This window comes from Populus trichocarpa, chromosome 1, assembly GCF_000002775.5.
Source record: "Populus trichocarpa isolate Nisqually-1 chromosome 1, P.trichocarpa_v4.1, whole genome shotgun sequence".
Classification (NCBI taxonomy): Eukaryota; Viridiplantae; Streptophyta; class Magnoliopsida; order Malpighiales; family Salicaceae; genus Populus; species Populus trichocarpa.
In genome coordinates this window covers 18964115-18979700 of record NC_037285.2, presented here as the reverse complement: position 1 = coordinate 18979700, position 15586 = coordinate 18964115, and the positions used below count along the sequence as shown (strand labels likewise).

The 15586-nt window shown below is 31.9% G+C and overlaps 1 protein-coding gene across 1 annotated transcript; it reads left to right on the top strand.

Moving 5' to 3' along the window:
- The first annotated feature begins 216 nt into the window (after positions 1-216).
- Positions 217-3568, top strand: LOC18094817 (heterogeneous nuclear ribonucleoprotein 1). The gene is made up of 6 exons (XM_006369187.3): positions 217-722; positions 875-915; positions 1940-2103; positions 2234-2333; positions 2421-2590; positions 2698-3568. The coding sequence occupies exons 1-6, from the start codon at positions 490-492 to the stop codon at positions 3220-3222; spliced, it is 1233 nt and encodes a 410-aa protein (XP_006369249.3). The 5' UTR covers positions 217-489; the 3' UTR covers positions 3223-3568.
- The last annotated feature ends 12018 nt before the right edge of the window (positions 3569-15586 follow it).

Genomic DNA, 15586 nt, shown 5'->3' with positions numbered 1-15586 from the left:
ACAAATATGGGATTGTGAAACATTCTTTTATGAATCCATAAAAGGACATCTATTTCATGCTTCGTTTTGTGGCTGGACATGAAATTTGGCTTCCTCTTTCTTTTTGACCGTCAAACATGACACGGTGGGCATGCATGTGCTTTTTAACTGCCGCGAGCCAGATCGACGTCGTTCTGTCTCAAAAGCAATTAAATAAATAAATGCATACATCTAATCTAACCTCCAGAAGTCGAATATTTCAATTTGAATCTCTCTCTCTCTCTGTTTCGCACGGCACCGTTTCTTGGCAATACTAGGGTTTCTCTGCAACTTCAAAATCGAATCCTTAATCCTCTTCCTGCAACGTCAAAACCCTATCTAGTAGAGCTGTTCAGTCAATTAATCAATCTAGGCGACTATAATTTTAGGGTATTTGTAGTTAGGGTTAGGCAGAATTAAAAAAACGAGGTTCGGTTTTTTTTGCAGGTTTTTGTTTGATAGGTCAAAACTATGTCAATGGATTATGATTATCCACTTCAAGAAAGGCAATATGGAGATAACGTAATTTCCTTTAATGGCCGTGACGAAGACAATCGACAACAGCAGCGGCAAGAAGAAGGTTATTATGAAGAAGAAGAAGAACAGCAACAACAGGAGGGAGAAATAGGTAGTGGAGGGATTGAGAGAAATCAGTCAATGAATCATCACTATCATCACCACAATCGTGACTCTTCATCTGCAGGGTTAGTTTGTACTCTTTCTGTGTATGTTGTGGGGATTTTTGGCTTTTCTTCTTGTTTTAGAGGGTTAACTTAAATCAAAAGCCGATCAGCATTTGTCGCCGCAATAATTGTGATTGGGGAAGTAATTTGTGGGTTTCTTTTTTTGTTGGTAGAAAACTCTTTGTTGGTGGTGTCTCCTGGGAAACTACTGAAGGTAACATTTCAAATTTTTATACTTTTTTTTTTATTATTATCTTAATAATTTATTGTATTAGAATTATTTATGTCTTGTAGGATTGAATTGGGCATTTGAATTCATACAATCCATTGCAATTTGAATAGCTAATTTGTGTTATTTTGTTGCATTTCTCTTAGTTTATTAGTGGGATAATTGTGACGACATTGAGGTTTAATCATGATTTATAGTGCTGACTTGTCAATCCATACTGCGATATTTCACTCTGGAAAGAGTCTAGATATTCAATTTGTGACTGTTCTTGATTGTTTATGATGAGAGGATTGCATTGTAGTTTTTTAATTTACTTGTGTAGTTGCAATATATTTAAGTCTATGGAATGGTTTTGGCAATGGGTTCTGTTATTTGAGGTATTGGCAGGTCATACCTTGATCAAAATCCATTAGCAGTTGGGATCATGCTGAGCTCTTTCTTACTCTTAGTATTACTGATCTCTCATGAACGCAATGTAGGGAAATCTGTTCGGTTACCTGCCTTCTTAATTGCTGCAAGCTAGTTTTCTGACACTTGGTCAAGAAATTTGAGAATATGTGCCATTCACCCAGTGAGGAATTGCTGCTTAGTTCTACAGCATCATGGACAGCTACAAGGGTAGTTGTCAGCTTGCATGCATACTTCCAAAGGACTCGTGTTGCTCATTTTTCTAAACTTATTAGTACTTAAGTAAAATTGAATAGATGACAATGATAGATGAGAACTGATCCAGTTTCTGGTTTTGTGAATTTTCATGAGCGAAACTGAGACCAATGAGCTTAAAATCAACCAGCCATGTTGTCTTCTTTGTTTCACCATTTGGTGTTTGCAATTTTTCTGATTTGTTATCCTTGGCCAGTAAATTGTCCTTCAGCACTGTCCGATTTTTTTTTCCCAGTCCATTTTATTGTTCTGTTAAGCCTGATTTGTTGTCTGTTGTCATAAAATTCTCCTTAGGTAGCTTTGGATCTCTTTCATGCTAATGTCTATCACATCCCTTTGGTTTCAGAAACATTCACTAATTACTTTAGTAAGTATGGAGAAGTCATGGACTCTGTAATAATGACGGATAGACATTCTGGAAGGCCACGAGGGTTTGGCTTTGTAACATTTGCTGACCCTGTAGTTGCTGATAGGGTTTTGGAGGAAGACCATGTTATAGATGGAAGAGCGGTAACATTCACTCACTCATTTCCTGACAACATAAGATTTCCAAGTTTCTGATAATTTTTATCCATCGCTCCTTTATAAAAGTGGAAATCTTTGTCACTTGGGAGCTTACTCTGTTGCATTCTTATGCCAGGTGGAGGTGAAGAGGACAGTTCCAAGGGAAGATATGGAGGTTAGAGTAACAAGAACAAAAAAAATTTTTGTTGGTGGAATACCACCATCTTTGACTGAAGGTAATGTAGCTCAATTTTCATATTGAATTTCTCTTTTCTAAATGAGCTAAATTGATATGCTCTCTGGGCTCTATTGTCATATTACAGATGAATTAAAGGAATACTTCTCTGTTTATGGTAGCATTGTTGACCACCAGATTATGCTAGATCATAAGACTGGAAGGTCTAGGGGATTTGGGTTTGTCACATTTGACAGTGAAGATGCTGTTGAACGAATCTTTTCAGAGGGCAGAACACATGAGCTTGGTGGTAAACAGGTAGGTTATAGTTCTGCTGAAAAATGACATCCCTGTCATCCTACTGGATGATTATGATATGGCATTGTGAGATGTTAATAACTTGAGCCCTTGAATATAAATTTTAGGTGGAAATAAAGAAGGCTGAACCAAAGAGAACTGGTGGTGATCATGGCAATGCAACAAAGTCTTATGCTGGATTCAGAAATGGTGCTGGTGGTTTTGGTGCTGGCAATAGTTCAGCAGGTCGTTATGGTCGAAAAATGGGCAGAGAATATGGTGGGTACAGTGGCTATGATGGTTATAGTGGTTATGGCAGTTATGGGGGAAGCTATCCTCCTGGAAGCACTGCTGGTTTTTATGGTGGTTATGGAGCATATGGTTATGGATTTGGATTTGGTGGGCCAATGATGTATGGAGGTGGTGTATATGGAGGAAGTGGTTATGGTACTCCAAGTGCTTACAACAATGCAGCTGAGTATGGTGGTGATAAAGGATATGGGAGAACTGGTGATGGTGATAGTTTTGGCAGTGGTAAAAGATATGGTAATGGTGATGCCGTTAGTGGTGTCTATGGCAGTACTAAGGGGTATGGAGGCAGTGCAAATGGTGGTGCTGCTGTTACTGGAAGGTTTCATCCCTACCGGAAATAGAAAGATTTTCCAACAAGACAATGGTATGATTCATGGCAATTTGATATGAGAGATGTCATCTACATTCTCAGTAAGAGTAGGCTGTTCTCAGAAAACTGATGGATATTCTGTTGTTGCAATCTCCTTTTTGCTATTTATACAAGGAGGCTGAAATGGTTATAGAATGTTTCTTGTAATTGTGAAAACACAAATTCTAATTTATGGTATTGGTCAGGTTGGATTTTGCAGTAATTGGTTGTAGGTAAACAGGTCCTTGAAGGAGTTAACACACACATGTATTAACTTAGTTGAAACTCTTGTAGTATGTGACAATTTTACCGTTAGATAGAAGGTTGTTTTGAACTTATGTTTAGGAACCATTTGTTTAAGTAAATTATTTTTTATGTTTGGTAGTTTCATGTAAAATAAGTTGATAAATATATTATAATATTTGACTATATCATGGAAAATAAGTAGAAAAATAACTTATAAAAATAAAAGAATTTTCAAGTTTGTTAAAATAATAAGAATTAAATTTAACAGATAAAAAATTAGAGTATAAAATTTTTAAAAATAATTTGATTTTATAAATTATTTTATATAAAATAATAAAAAAATGAAGATCAAGTAGATGAATTTTTTTTTAATTTTATAAAATATTTTAAATAAAATAAATAACAATAAAAAATAAGAACTAAATTTGATAGATAAAAAAGTTAAAAGATAATAAAATTAAAAAATTAAATTTTATAAATTATCTCAAATAAAATAAATAGCAATTAAAAAAATAATGACCAAATCTAATAGATGAAAAAAAAAATAACAATCAAAAGAATAAGGATCAAAGTCGATATAAAAATCAAATTAAATCAAATTTTATGGGATAAAATTAAAAACAAATCAATAAAAAATATATTTCAATAAAAAATTTAAGAACCAAATTTGATATAATCAACAAATAATAAGATATTTTTGAATTTTTCGTAACTTCTAGAAAATGTTTTCTGCAAAAACAAATATATATATTTTCCTGCAAATCAAACCAAATTTCTCCTTGACTAAAAGTCATTTTTCATTGACCAACTTTTATAATGATAAACAAATACAAGAAAGTTTTAAAAATAATTTTTAAAAAACCACTTTTCATAAAATTAATCATAAAGGGTGTATCTCAATTGGTCAGGGCTTGTGTTTACTCCCCAGAGGTCACTAGTTTGAGTCCCACAAACCTCAGGGTTATTAGAGGCTTACATGGTCGTTAACTTCAGGGCCCGTAAGATTAGTCAAGATACGGGCAAGCTGGCTAGGATATCCACCTTTTAAAAACAATACAATACTTTGTTTATCAAATATTAGTAACAACTTTGTGCCCCAATACTGCCATCCATTGTTTTGATAATCTATTTATTTATCTATTTGAAGTTTGTTTGATATTTTTGGAATCTTTTACAGTCAAATACTCATATAATTTATATCGTGAGGCCTCTCTCTTCACTTTGCATCAATCGTAAGTGAAATTAACCTTTTTTTAGGCTAATTTGATTTTACAGGTCTTCTTTTCTTTTTCTTGCATTTCATAGCCGAGTATTTGATATTATAATAGTGGTTTTTTTTTAAGTATTTTTTACTAGAAAATGTATCAAAATAATATTTGATTTTTTTAAAAAAAATTGACATCAACACATCAAAATAATCTAAAAATATAAAAATTAATTTTAAATAAAAAAAATCAAAATTTTTAAGAAGCGCAGCTAAGCCACAAAACAAACGGCCTCTTAGAGTTTCATTCTACAAGTAATAGATTATGAAAAAAAAAATACTATTTGAATTTTTTTATCGCCTCAACAATTAGTTAATTAATTAATTAATTAATTTTAAATCACTTGTCATATTACAAGAAATTTTATGGTGCTCAGGAAGTAACTAGTGATTTCCTATTAGTCTCACTTTAAGGTAGGTTTGGTTATTGTTCGGGACAGAAAAGATGAAGGCAATGAAGACAAGACAGAAAAGAAGACGAATACATGATTGTGCTTGGCAGTGATGTATAGGATAAAGTGACTGTCTATGTATTTGTTTTTGTTATAATAGACAAGACATTATAAAATATAAAAAGTCAATTTTACCCTTAATATGTATTGTTATTAAACTTACATATTTTAAAAAATAATTAGATATATATTTTTTACTTTAGTTTATATTGAGAGTCAAAATTAATAATATTACAATAACCCTAGTTATAAAACTAAGACTGACTTGACGGGCTGTCCCAGAGCCTGAACTAGTCCGAGTTTAAGAAAAAATAGAAAAATGATTGACTCAACTTGACTCAGTCAAAAACTCAGGTTAAACCGGGATAAACAAGGGGTCAAATACCCTTTGACTTTTTTGAAAAACATTTTTGGTCAAAACAAGGTTTCTTTGATTAGTTATATTTTTTTGGTTAGTCAAATGACCCTCCCGACTCGTGATCTGAACGTTGTCTCGGGTTAATTCCCGAGTTGAGTTTTAAAACCATAATAATTAGCATTTTTATCCATATGTTGACTCAGATAGATCAGTATTGACCTTCCTAGTCAACTCTCTAATTAGGTTTTAAAATTATGATAATAACAACTTCTATCCTTACATTTACCAGGGTCAAGCCAGGTTAACCCTCCTGACATGTGACCCAGACTTTTTTTTGGGTCGACCCCCGAATTGGATTTTAAAACTATGATAATAACCATTTTTGTTCTTATGTTGACCCAGGTCAATGGTCAACTGAATCAGATTTTAAAATTATGATAATAACTATTTTTATTTTTACACTGATTCAGGTCAACCCGATTTATGATCTGAGCTAAGCCCCAGATCGACACCCGAATTAAGTTTTAAAACTATGATAATAACTATTTTTATTCTTATATGTTTTCGTTGGACAATTTTGAAATTGAGAATTTTTAATAGGGATATTTAAGAAATAAAATTTATTGTTTCTAGAGTCAAGTTCTCTTTATATCTTATGCTTTGAAAGTACATAAATTCACTTCAAAATTGTCTTAGAGATAGATTTATTTTTACCTTTCCATCTCTGTCTTTTCAACCAAATATATTTCTATCTCAACTATCTTCGTTCCTTCTTTTCCAAGATAATAACTAAACATTGCCTAAAGAAATAGAAAGATACAAGTAGGATAAATAAATTTTAGGTAAAGATATTCTTATTATTTTTTATGGGTTATAAATTTTATATTTTCTCTACTTTTTATATTGTTTTTTTCTTTAAAGTGGATTCAATAAAACAATTAATAGGACGCCACGAGTTACTTTCTAAGTAGTATAATATTTTTTTGTCAAAGGACAAGTAATTTTTGATAATCTTGTTTAATGATAATATTTTTTTAAAAAATAAAGGTCATAATCCGATTATAATCCCTTTCCAATTGAATTGTGAAACATAAAATATGAACTTGAAGTTGTATTCTTGTTGACATGGTTAAAAATGAAAGGGAAAAAAAAGTGAATAGGAAAAAAATAGAAGAGAGAACCCCTGTTTTGCCGCTACTTTTCTTTTAGATAAAATAAAGTCATTTTCCTTCTAGGCTTAACTAGATTCGTGGCAGCTGCTATATTGCAGACCAAATCAACCTTTTTTTAGAGTAAAAAAATCGTAGATGACAATAATATTTTTAAAGAAGTAGAGAAATTCGAGAGTTAGGTAATTGATTTTATTAGATTTAATAATTTTAGTTAATTTAATAATATGATAAAAAAAATTAACAACCACATTAGATAAATCAAACAAAACAAAATTGGTCAGAGTCAACTTGAATTAACCCGTGAAATCTGTGACCTGACATATGAGATCAGGATAACTCCATAGAAAGATGTAATAAAAAATTCAATTGTAAAAAAGGATCTAAAAAAAATCCAAGTTAACCCGAACTAATTTCTCAAACTCGTGACTCAGGTCTCGAGGTCGAAATTAATCCATAGAAGGCAAACCTAAAAATACCATGAAGCCAAATTTCCTATTAACAAAATCTCAATCAACAAAATGTCAATGAATGAAATTGAAAAAGAAAACTTCAATAAAAAAGGATCTAAAATAATATCAATAACAATTAAAAGAATAAAGACTAAATTTAATATGAAAATAAAATGAAATAAAATATTGAAAAATGCAATTGAAAAATAAATTCAATTAAGAAATTGATTAAAATAAACAAAAATAGCAATTAAAAGAAAAAATGATCAAGCTTGACAGATTAAAAAAATCAATGGAAGATGGAATTGAAAGAAGATTTCAATTTTTTGAATTATTTAAAATGAAAAAATAGTAATAGAAAAACAAGGACCAAATATGAAAGAAGAACAAATTAAAGGGCTGCTTTGAAAATTTACAAGGAGATACATATAAATCGAGTAGAGAGAAAAGAATGGGGAAAATAGAAGAAAAGGCATTTAGCGCCAAACCAAAGGTCCATTGATCACATGCACTACTTAAGGATGGAATGGATACTTTGAAGTTTTAAATGCCTCTGTGAAAGTAGGAGTTTGGCCATCGAACAACGCCACACGTGTCGTCCAAAGAGCATAGACAAAGCCACACGCGTCAATGTGAACAATACTCGTCATCCACCTTTTAATATTAAATAATAATTTATATCTGCTAAAATATCAAATTGTCCCTGATTCAACTTGATAACAACACAAAAACCATAATGAAAAGAAAAAACCTCTAGATGCAAGATAAGGATAATTTGAATTCAATAACAATGTAGTCATTTTACTGTGCTATTAAAAGGAAAAAGTTGAAACAACACTTTCATGCTAATTCGATATTTTTTTTTGCTTTAAAAAGTATGTTAATCATTTTATTGTACAAAAAACAACAAAAATACCTTATTACCTCCGTTGCTCAGACCAACCTTTTTGTTAAGAAATGGTAAAATAATTATATTACTATTTCAATTCATGGTGCCAATGAGTCTAAAGCTACATTAAAGTTTCTAATTTGATACTTTCACATTTATTTTATTTGAAATTTGACTTGGTATTTTGTTTTAGTTGCTTTATATATAGGGTTTTCATATTGTTGAGGGAAAATCCCAGTGCTCAGTTGATGCTTAATTTAACAAAATAAAATAAAATTATGTTTATTTAAAATAATTAAGAGTTAAGGGACTAAAATTGAAACTGAAACAAGAAAGGGGTTAGGGTTCTTTGATCTTTTCTTCTCTCCTTGATGAAATCTACACCAAAATATTAACCTAGAGTGGTTAAAAAGAGCCAATGAGTGATAAAAGAGAGATATTTGGATGGTTTAGAGAGTTTAGAGAGAGGCTGGAGAGAAGATATATTGATGGCAGAAACTCTGACAACTATAACTCCACCTTCCTCCATTGGATTATAATGATATTTGGATAGGTTGTTCTTCTTCATGTCTTGTACATTCTCACTGGAGGGATCTTCTACATCGTCTTTGTGTGCAAGATATTGCTGAAGGAACATTTCTGGGAAAATACACTTCTGGACAATTTTCATCGCTGACCATTTTCTCCCCTGCCCACCGTTGAATCGGGCTATGATTTGGATATGTTTTTCATCCAGATACGTTCTAGATTATTAACGGTGGACATTGGAAACAAACACTCTGAACAGAAGTTATGCTTCCTGCACAGTAGGTCTACAAGTTTCAAGTAAGTTCTGTTAAACCTAAGTTTCTGGAAATTGCAATGTTGGATGAAGTTGATATTTGGATATGGTATACAATAATGAATTACAACTTGATCATATGGATTGTATAGAATGTTATTCGTTTGTGATTTATAGTTGTTTGAAACTGCTGTCAAATTGGTTCATTTGAACCGAAACAACCCCAAAATTAAAAGGAAATGGAGCATTAGATAGACTTGATTCTTTGGAGACTTTAAGGCTACTGTGATAGCCTTGAAAGTCTATGTTTAGAGGTGGCTAGAGTAACAACCTTAAGTGTAGAGTTGTTAGGGATCAAAAGTGTCTCCAAGAAATTAAAGCAAGGCTGTTATGATAGCCAACTAATGGGTGTTAAGGGGCTGATTTGGACAGCCCAAGAACATAAAATAATGGGAAATTAGAGTCCCATATAAAGTGATTAAGATGAGGTAAGTTTGAGTTAAGAAATCAGCTTGGAAAAGTTTGCACGGTTCGGGTTAACGAGTGACTATGTGAACGTGAAATAATGATCTAATTTAGATATGAAAATCTTGCATGAAATCATATAATGATGCTTGCTAGGTGATAAGAAAACAATGAAAAAGGGAATGAATTTAAATGATGGTCTTGTGTGGAGCAGGAGAGGCATCGATTGCGGGACCCCAAGCTAGTAGAATGGGACCACTAAGAGGAACAAGTAGGTGTTTACCATATCATCTCTTTATATTTTAAAGAGTTTAATACATTCTGAAATTTTATTTGTTTATGTTATATGTTGATTTACGATAGTAAAGGACGAAAAATTTGAGAGTGGAAACAAGATTAAACATGACGGCTTCTGTCATGAGTGTTGCCGGGAAAAAAAAATTATATAAGGTTACTATGCTTGTTATTCTAATTTCTAAGGATAACTCGGATGGATATAAAAGCCGGCCACACGAGTGGGGGCAAGGAAAGTTAGCCGACCATATGAAGAGCAAAGAGGAAAAGGGGAAAATTATGGTTTTCCTTATTGAATTTATTATAATAGGTTGTTTTTTTATGTGAATGTGTGTGTGAATTGAATGAAATTAGCATGAAAGGAATGAGAAAACTTTTGGTTCCTTAAGGCCATGCTTTCGGCCAATTATGCATCAAAGGGAGAGGATGTTTAATTTGACATATTTAGCTTGATGATGTGTGTTTAAAACAATGCTTGTTGAAATAACATGGAAATGAGGAAAAACAATGCTTGTTGAAATAACATGGATTGTGTTTAGAAGAATATTGTTCGGAAAGTTAGTAAAATCGATAAAAATACTATATTTTTGACGTTAAGAGGGAAGATTGAAATAGATAGAATAAATTGGATCTTAAAAAGTTATTTTTGACACTCTTATACACTCTTATATGGTATGTGATATGGCTATGAGTTGAGATAAAAGAGGGAAAGTTGAATTGTGGATGTTATGTGTAAATGGAAAGGTTGACGAATCTAGAAAAATTCATCTCCTAACTTTTAGAGAGAATCTGAGTAGGAGGATGAGGGAATTAGGATAAGGTTCCTTAATATGAATTGTAGTTTTGGATGTTGACTAACTAAGAAAATTGATCTCACTCAATTTGGAGCTATAGAACTCCAATTATGGGTCACCAATCGAGATTGGGTCATGACAGGCCCTATAGGGCAGTAGGTCTGATTTGTTAACGAATAATTTCAGGTGTCTTAGGGGTAGAACTGGGTTCTCCTCCCTTCAGGGGACTTGTAGAGCTGTGTCTTAGCTTTCCAATGAGACAAACCTCACTTGAAACAGAGTCCTAGAACTCTGAATATAGTCAAAAAAATGAGGAGAGATCGGAAGGCGACTCTACTGGCAGATTCGAAAAATCGCTAAAGCAACTAGTTAGACGTGTTAAGGGTGAAAATTGGTCTTTTCCTTTCGGGTAACATGTGATATTACATCTTAACTTTCAAAAGAAACGAGCCATATTTGAAATGAAAATTTACAATGATAATTATGGTCGGACAAAGAATAACAATATTAATGGGTGAAATGAGAAAAACATAAAAAATAAAGAAAAGAATAATTGAAAGAAAGACCTATATTGACTATTAATATGATTATTATGAAATGTATCCTTGAATGAGGATAATTTATAAGATATGCCTGTGAATTCAGGAGGGGCAACTGTTGCGATGTCGCGGTCGCACAAATTAATTACCCTAGCTTAAAACACAACACACAAGATAATATAGAGCAAGCAAGGGATCAATCCCATGAGGAAGGTTCAAGTCAGATTTTTACGCTAGATGATATGTAATTTGGGGGGGTTTGGACGTTATCTAGGCTAAATCAAAAGAAAACAGAAAACTATCAAGTGAAATTAAATAAAATCAGAAAATAATCAAGAGAACAAACCTTGGTCACAAGTAAACGTTCACCTACAGAAATCAGAACTGATCATGAAAACAAAACATCAATTTATATTCTGAATATTTATCTCTTTTTAACATTGGTTAGTTAACGGATCCGCCATATAACTAACCCTAGCCATCACTAGTAATTTAATTCAATGGCAGCCTTAAGAACTAGATAAGTTGATTAATCAAGAAAAAATAATTGTCCGCAGTCTATGTTTGATTTGATTGAATGTTCTCCCTAAGATTAATAACATAGATTCGCCACAATTATTAAACTCAGTTGCTTCACAAGTTTGTGTACCACAACTTCAGTTTTGATATCAAACTTAGCAATACATTGTCTACAATAATAACTTAGAGTCCACTCTAGCAATTAAAATAAACAATCATATAAAAAATAAGCATAGGAGAACAAACATATTCATCATATAAACTCGAAAGAAAAGGTAAAATAAATCTCACAGTTCTTGAAATCTGAAGATTTCCGTGTCCTTGCAACCAAGAAAGAAAGTTTAGCCTTGCTGCTCTAGCAATTAAAATAAACAATCATATAAAAAATAAGCATAGGAGAACAAACATATTCATCATATAAATTGGAAAGAAAAGGTAAAATAAATCTCACACTTCTTGAAATCCGAAGGTTTCTGTGTCCTTGCAACCAAGAAAAATAGTTTAGCCTTGCATGTTTGTTGAACAACTAATTAAAAAGAAGGAGGAATGCATGATTTCGGGTTTCTTAAAGGAAGGGAGCATTTTTCTCTTCTTGGCTGGCTACCCTCCCTTCTCTTCTCTCATTCTTTTTATATCCTAGGAAACCCTAGTCTCTATTTTACAAAATAGTCCTCCCTTAAGTAGACAGTTTACATTTAAGTACTTCAATAACTATTTTTCTATAAAACAAAAAATATCAAGGCATTTTATATATAAAACATAGGCAAAACACTAGTTAAATGTTGGTGAAACTATCGAATAATATGGTTGCATCAAATACCCCCACGCTTAGCTCTTGCTCGTCCTCGAGAAAAGATAGGTAAAATCAAATTGAAATTAAATTAAATCAAATCAATATGACTAATCTACTAATCTCCCATCAATATCCAAGAATATATGCATTATAAACAAGAATACAATAAAGAAGGATAAAGAGTATAAATTTTCATGAATTTATTTACATGCAAACTTCAAAACTCAATTAATCGTCGGGATTTAAATGAAATCTATGTCATTACAAAGTGATAGGTTCTCTCATTGATACACTCCAACACTCACGTGTTTAAGGCTTATATATTTAAATCTCTCAAATCCAATCAATGAATATGTTCTACCATAAGCATGCTCTTCAATCTCATTTCCATTACTAACATATTACAATCAATGCATGAATCAAAAGGTCTTATTTTCTGGTTGTAATGGGGCTAAGGTTAAGGTGAGGTAAAAGAGAGTAAAAGAAAAGGTTCAAACCAAAGAAAGTAGAGCATTCTAAAAAATGATATTTCAAACAAGATATTCCATCAAAGCACATAATTTTCTCATATTTAATCACCAATGCTTAACTTCTTTTGATTTCAAGCTCTTTCAACATAAAATCTTAAGAACATAAAGGAACACTTTTTTTTTTCTTTTCTTTCTTTTTTTTCTTTTTTTTTGGTTTTTCACCTTTGACAAATTTGCCCATCTTTTCATCAAGCATCACTTCTTCTTTCTTTTCACATAATTTCCAACCATAATTCCATGAGATATCACAAGTATATGCTCTACTAATCCTTGGCCAGGGAAAAAGGAAAACATATAAAAAGTTAAGGCTTATACATGGATAAAGCAAAGAAAAGATAAACAAGCTCAAAAGGGGGTCAGTAAGGATAATATGCTTTAGGTTGGCTTTTTGGCTCAAGTGGTTAAAATTTCTAATGCCTTTATCATCTTCATGTATATATGTAATGTGAATGTAATCTCAACAAGATATGAAGCAAGTTCTAGAGATACATATCATTGAAAGAATGCACAATCAAAGAATATAATATTGAAGGCTCAAAAGCTTGCATTGGTATAACATTATAAAGTCAACATGACATATTCTCAAAGTCAATCCCTAAACCAATTAAACCTTAAAACTTGCATGCACACTCATTCATTCAATTTATATCTTCATCTATCTCAATTAATTCTCATATATAATACTCACAGTCTCATAAACCAATAGGAGTTCGAAAGATCAAACATAGAAATTTGTTTTTTTTGTTTTTTTGTTTTTGGAACAATAAAGAAAACCAAAATAAGAAAACCAACATTCTCCCAATACCCCCACACTTAAAACACAACATTGTCCTCAATGTTGAAATAAAAGAAAAGGAATATAGAAGAATGACAAAAATAAAGTAAAATGCAAAAAGTAAAAGATAAGGGAAAAAGAAAGCAAATCTGTTTTTTTTTTCTCTTTTTGTGCTGGGTTGCCTCCCAGTAAGCTCTTTTGTTTTATGTCATTGGCTCGATATATTGGATGCTCATTCTTCATAGATTGGTTCAACTAACTCCACAGAAGCGGTGAGTTCTGTCGTTCAACTTTCATAGAAAGGTTTCAAGCAATGCCCATTGACCTTGAGTACTTTGTTGGTTTCTAAACTTGTAATTTCAACTGCACCATAAGAAAAAAAATATTAGAAACAACAAAGGGTCCAATCCAATGAGAACACAACTTTCCAGGAAAAAGTTTCAAACGCAAATGATAAAGAAGGACTTTGTCTCCAACATGAAACTCTTTTCTTGTAATCATTCAGTCATGAAGACTCTTAGTCTTTTCTTTGTAAATCCTTGCATTCTCATAAGCATCATTCTATATCTCTTCTAACATGGTTCTTCCAGTCTTTTTGGGTACCAAAAGGATAGGTGATTAGTACTTAAAAGTGCATATTTATCAAGGTTTTATATCATCATGTTGCACTTGAAGTATCAATAACTCCTTAACTGGAGCATGTTTTATAATAACAAGTCTGATACTATAAGATACCTTTAATTTATGGTAAATGTTCATCTTAAATGCAAGCCTATCACGTAAATCAAAGGATTTGTTGATAAGTTTAACTACTAAAACTGAGAAGACAAAAAGAGGGGCAAGCTTAGAAAAGAGATGCTGGTTCAATCCAAACTAGAACACTATTTGGTTATTGGATCATACCTAGAGCTGTAGAACTTGGATTTAGGACTAGTCTATATGGATGGAAAGCTAAGACATAGGCCTAAAACGTTCATGAAGAGTATAAGATTCAAAAAGACCATTTTTGAGTTCAAATTGTAGCAACAACGGAGAAGTCAAAATCTGTCCTGCAGCCCAAATACTGTTTAATATTCAGCCCATATCTCGAGTTCTAGAAGTCCAAATGTACCGATTCTTTTTTTGTTGGAAAGCTGAGACAATTTCTTAGAACTTTCATGAAGACTATCTATTCCAATTCTGACGTTAGTAATGACGTTTTGTTCAGACAAGAAGATAAGGATTGTCACCAAGTCAAAATGTGGCCACCCACTCAACAATTAGTCATCAAATCAATAGTTCTGAATTTTGGCCTATAAAAGGAGGCATTTACCATGCATTTAGGCATCTTGGTTTTTAGATCAAGATCATGTTCTTGCTCTCTCTCTTTATATTTTTGTAATGCTTAAGTTTTGTTTATATTAATCTCTTGTTTATGCTTTTCATTTCCTTTCCTTTACTTAGTTAACTTATATTTTATTTATGTTTTTATCTTGTTTATTTATGTTTCTCTCTTTCATTATGTTTAGCTAAGTTTATTGTGTCAAGGTGAAAAGGTTACACTAATGGTGTAAGAATAAGTATAATATAAACTCAACATGGACTTTAATGTTTGATACTAACATGTTTTGTATTTGTTATCTTGTTCACTTTTAATACTTTGCTTGTTAAATGGTTAATCTAGATTTATGTTGTATAACCCTTGGTACAACAAATACTTGGCACTTTCATAGCACAACCGTATGGTATAACCGACACCTGTGCTATGAAAGGAACTTGATTTGTTGTTAACATAAGTTATAATCATGAATACTTGATAATATTTACAAGTATTAGCATTATTCGAGTAAAATAACTAATGTAATCATGTTAACAATTTATAATCCGATTAGAACCTCCTTTGTGTGTGGTTTCCAGTTGAGTAATAAAAAGAGTTTATACTATACTTGTTTGAAATACCATTAGTGAATCCTCTAACCTTGACAATTGTTTTATATTTGTTTAAATCCTTACATCAATATCACATCTCAAAGCTCTCTTCAACTCCTTTTCTGTTA

Bases quoted from the DNA above. Each gene is read 5' to 3' on its own strand.
- LOC18094817 (XM_006369187.3), top strand. From the start codon at position 490: ATGTCAATGGATTATGATTATCCACTTCAAGAAAGGCAATATGGAGAT. The intron at 2,104-2,233 runs GTAACATTCACT...TTCTTATGCCAG, and splicing joins ATGTTATAGATGGAAGAGCG to GTGGAGGTGAAGAGGACAGT. The intron at 2,334-2,420 runs GTAATGTAGCTC...GTCATATTACAG, and splicing joins ACCACCATCTTTGACTGAAG to ATGAATTAAAGGAATACTTC.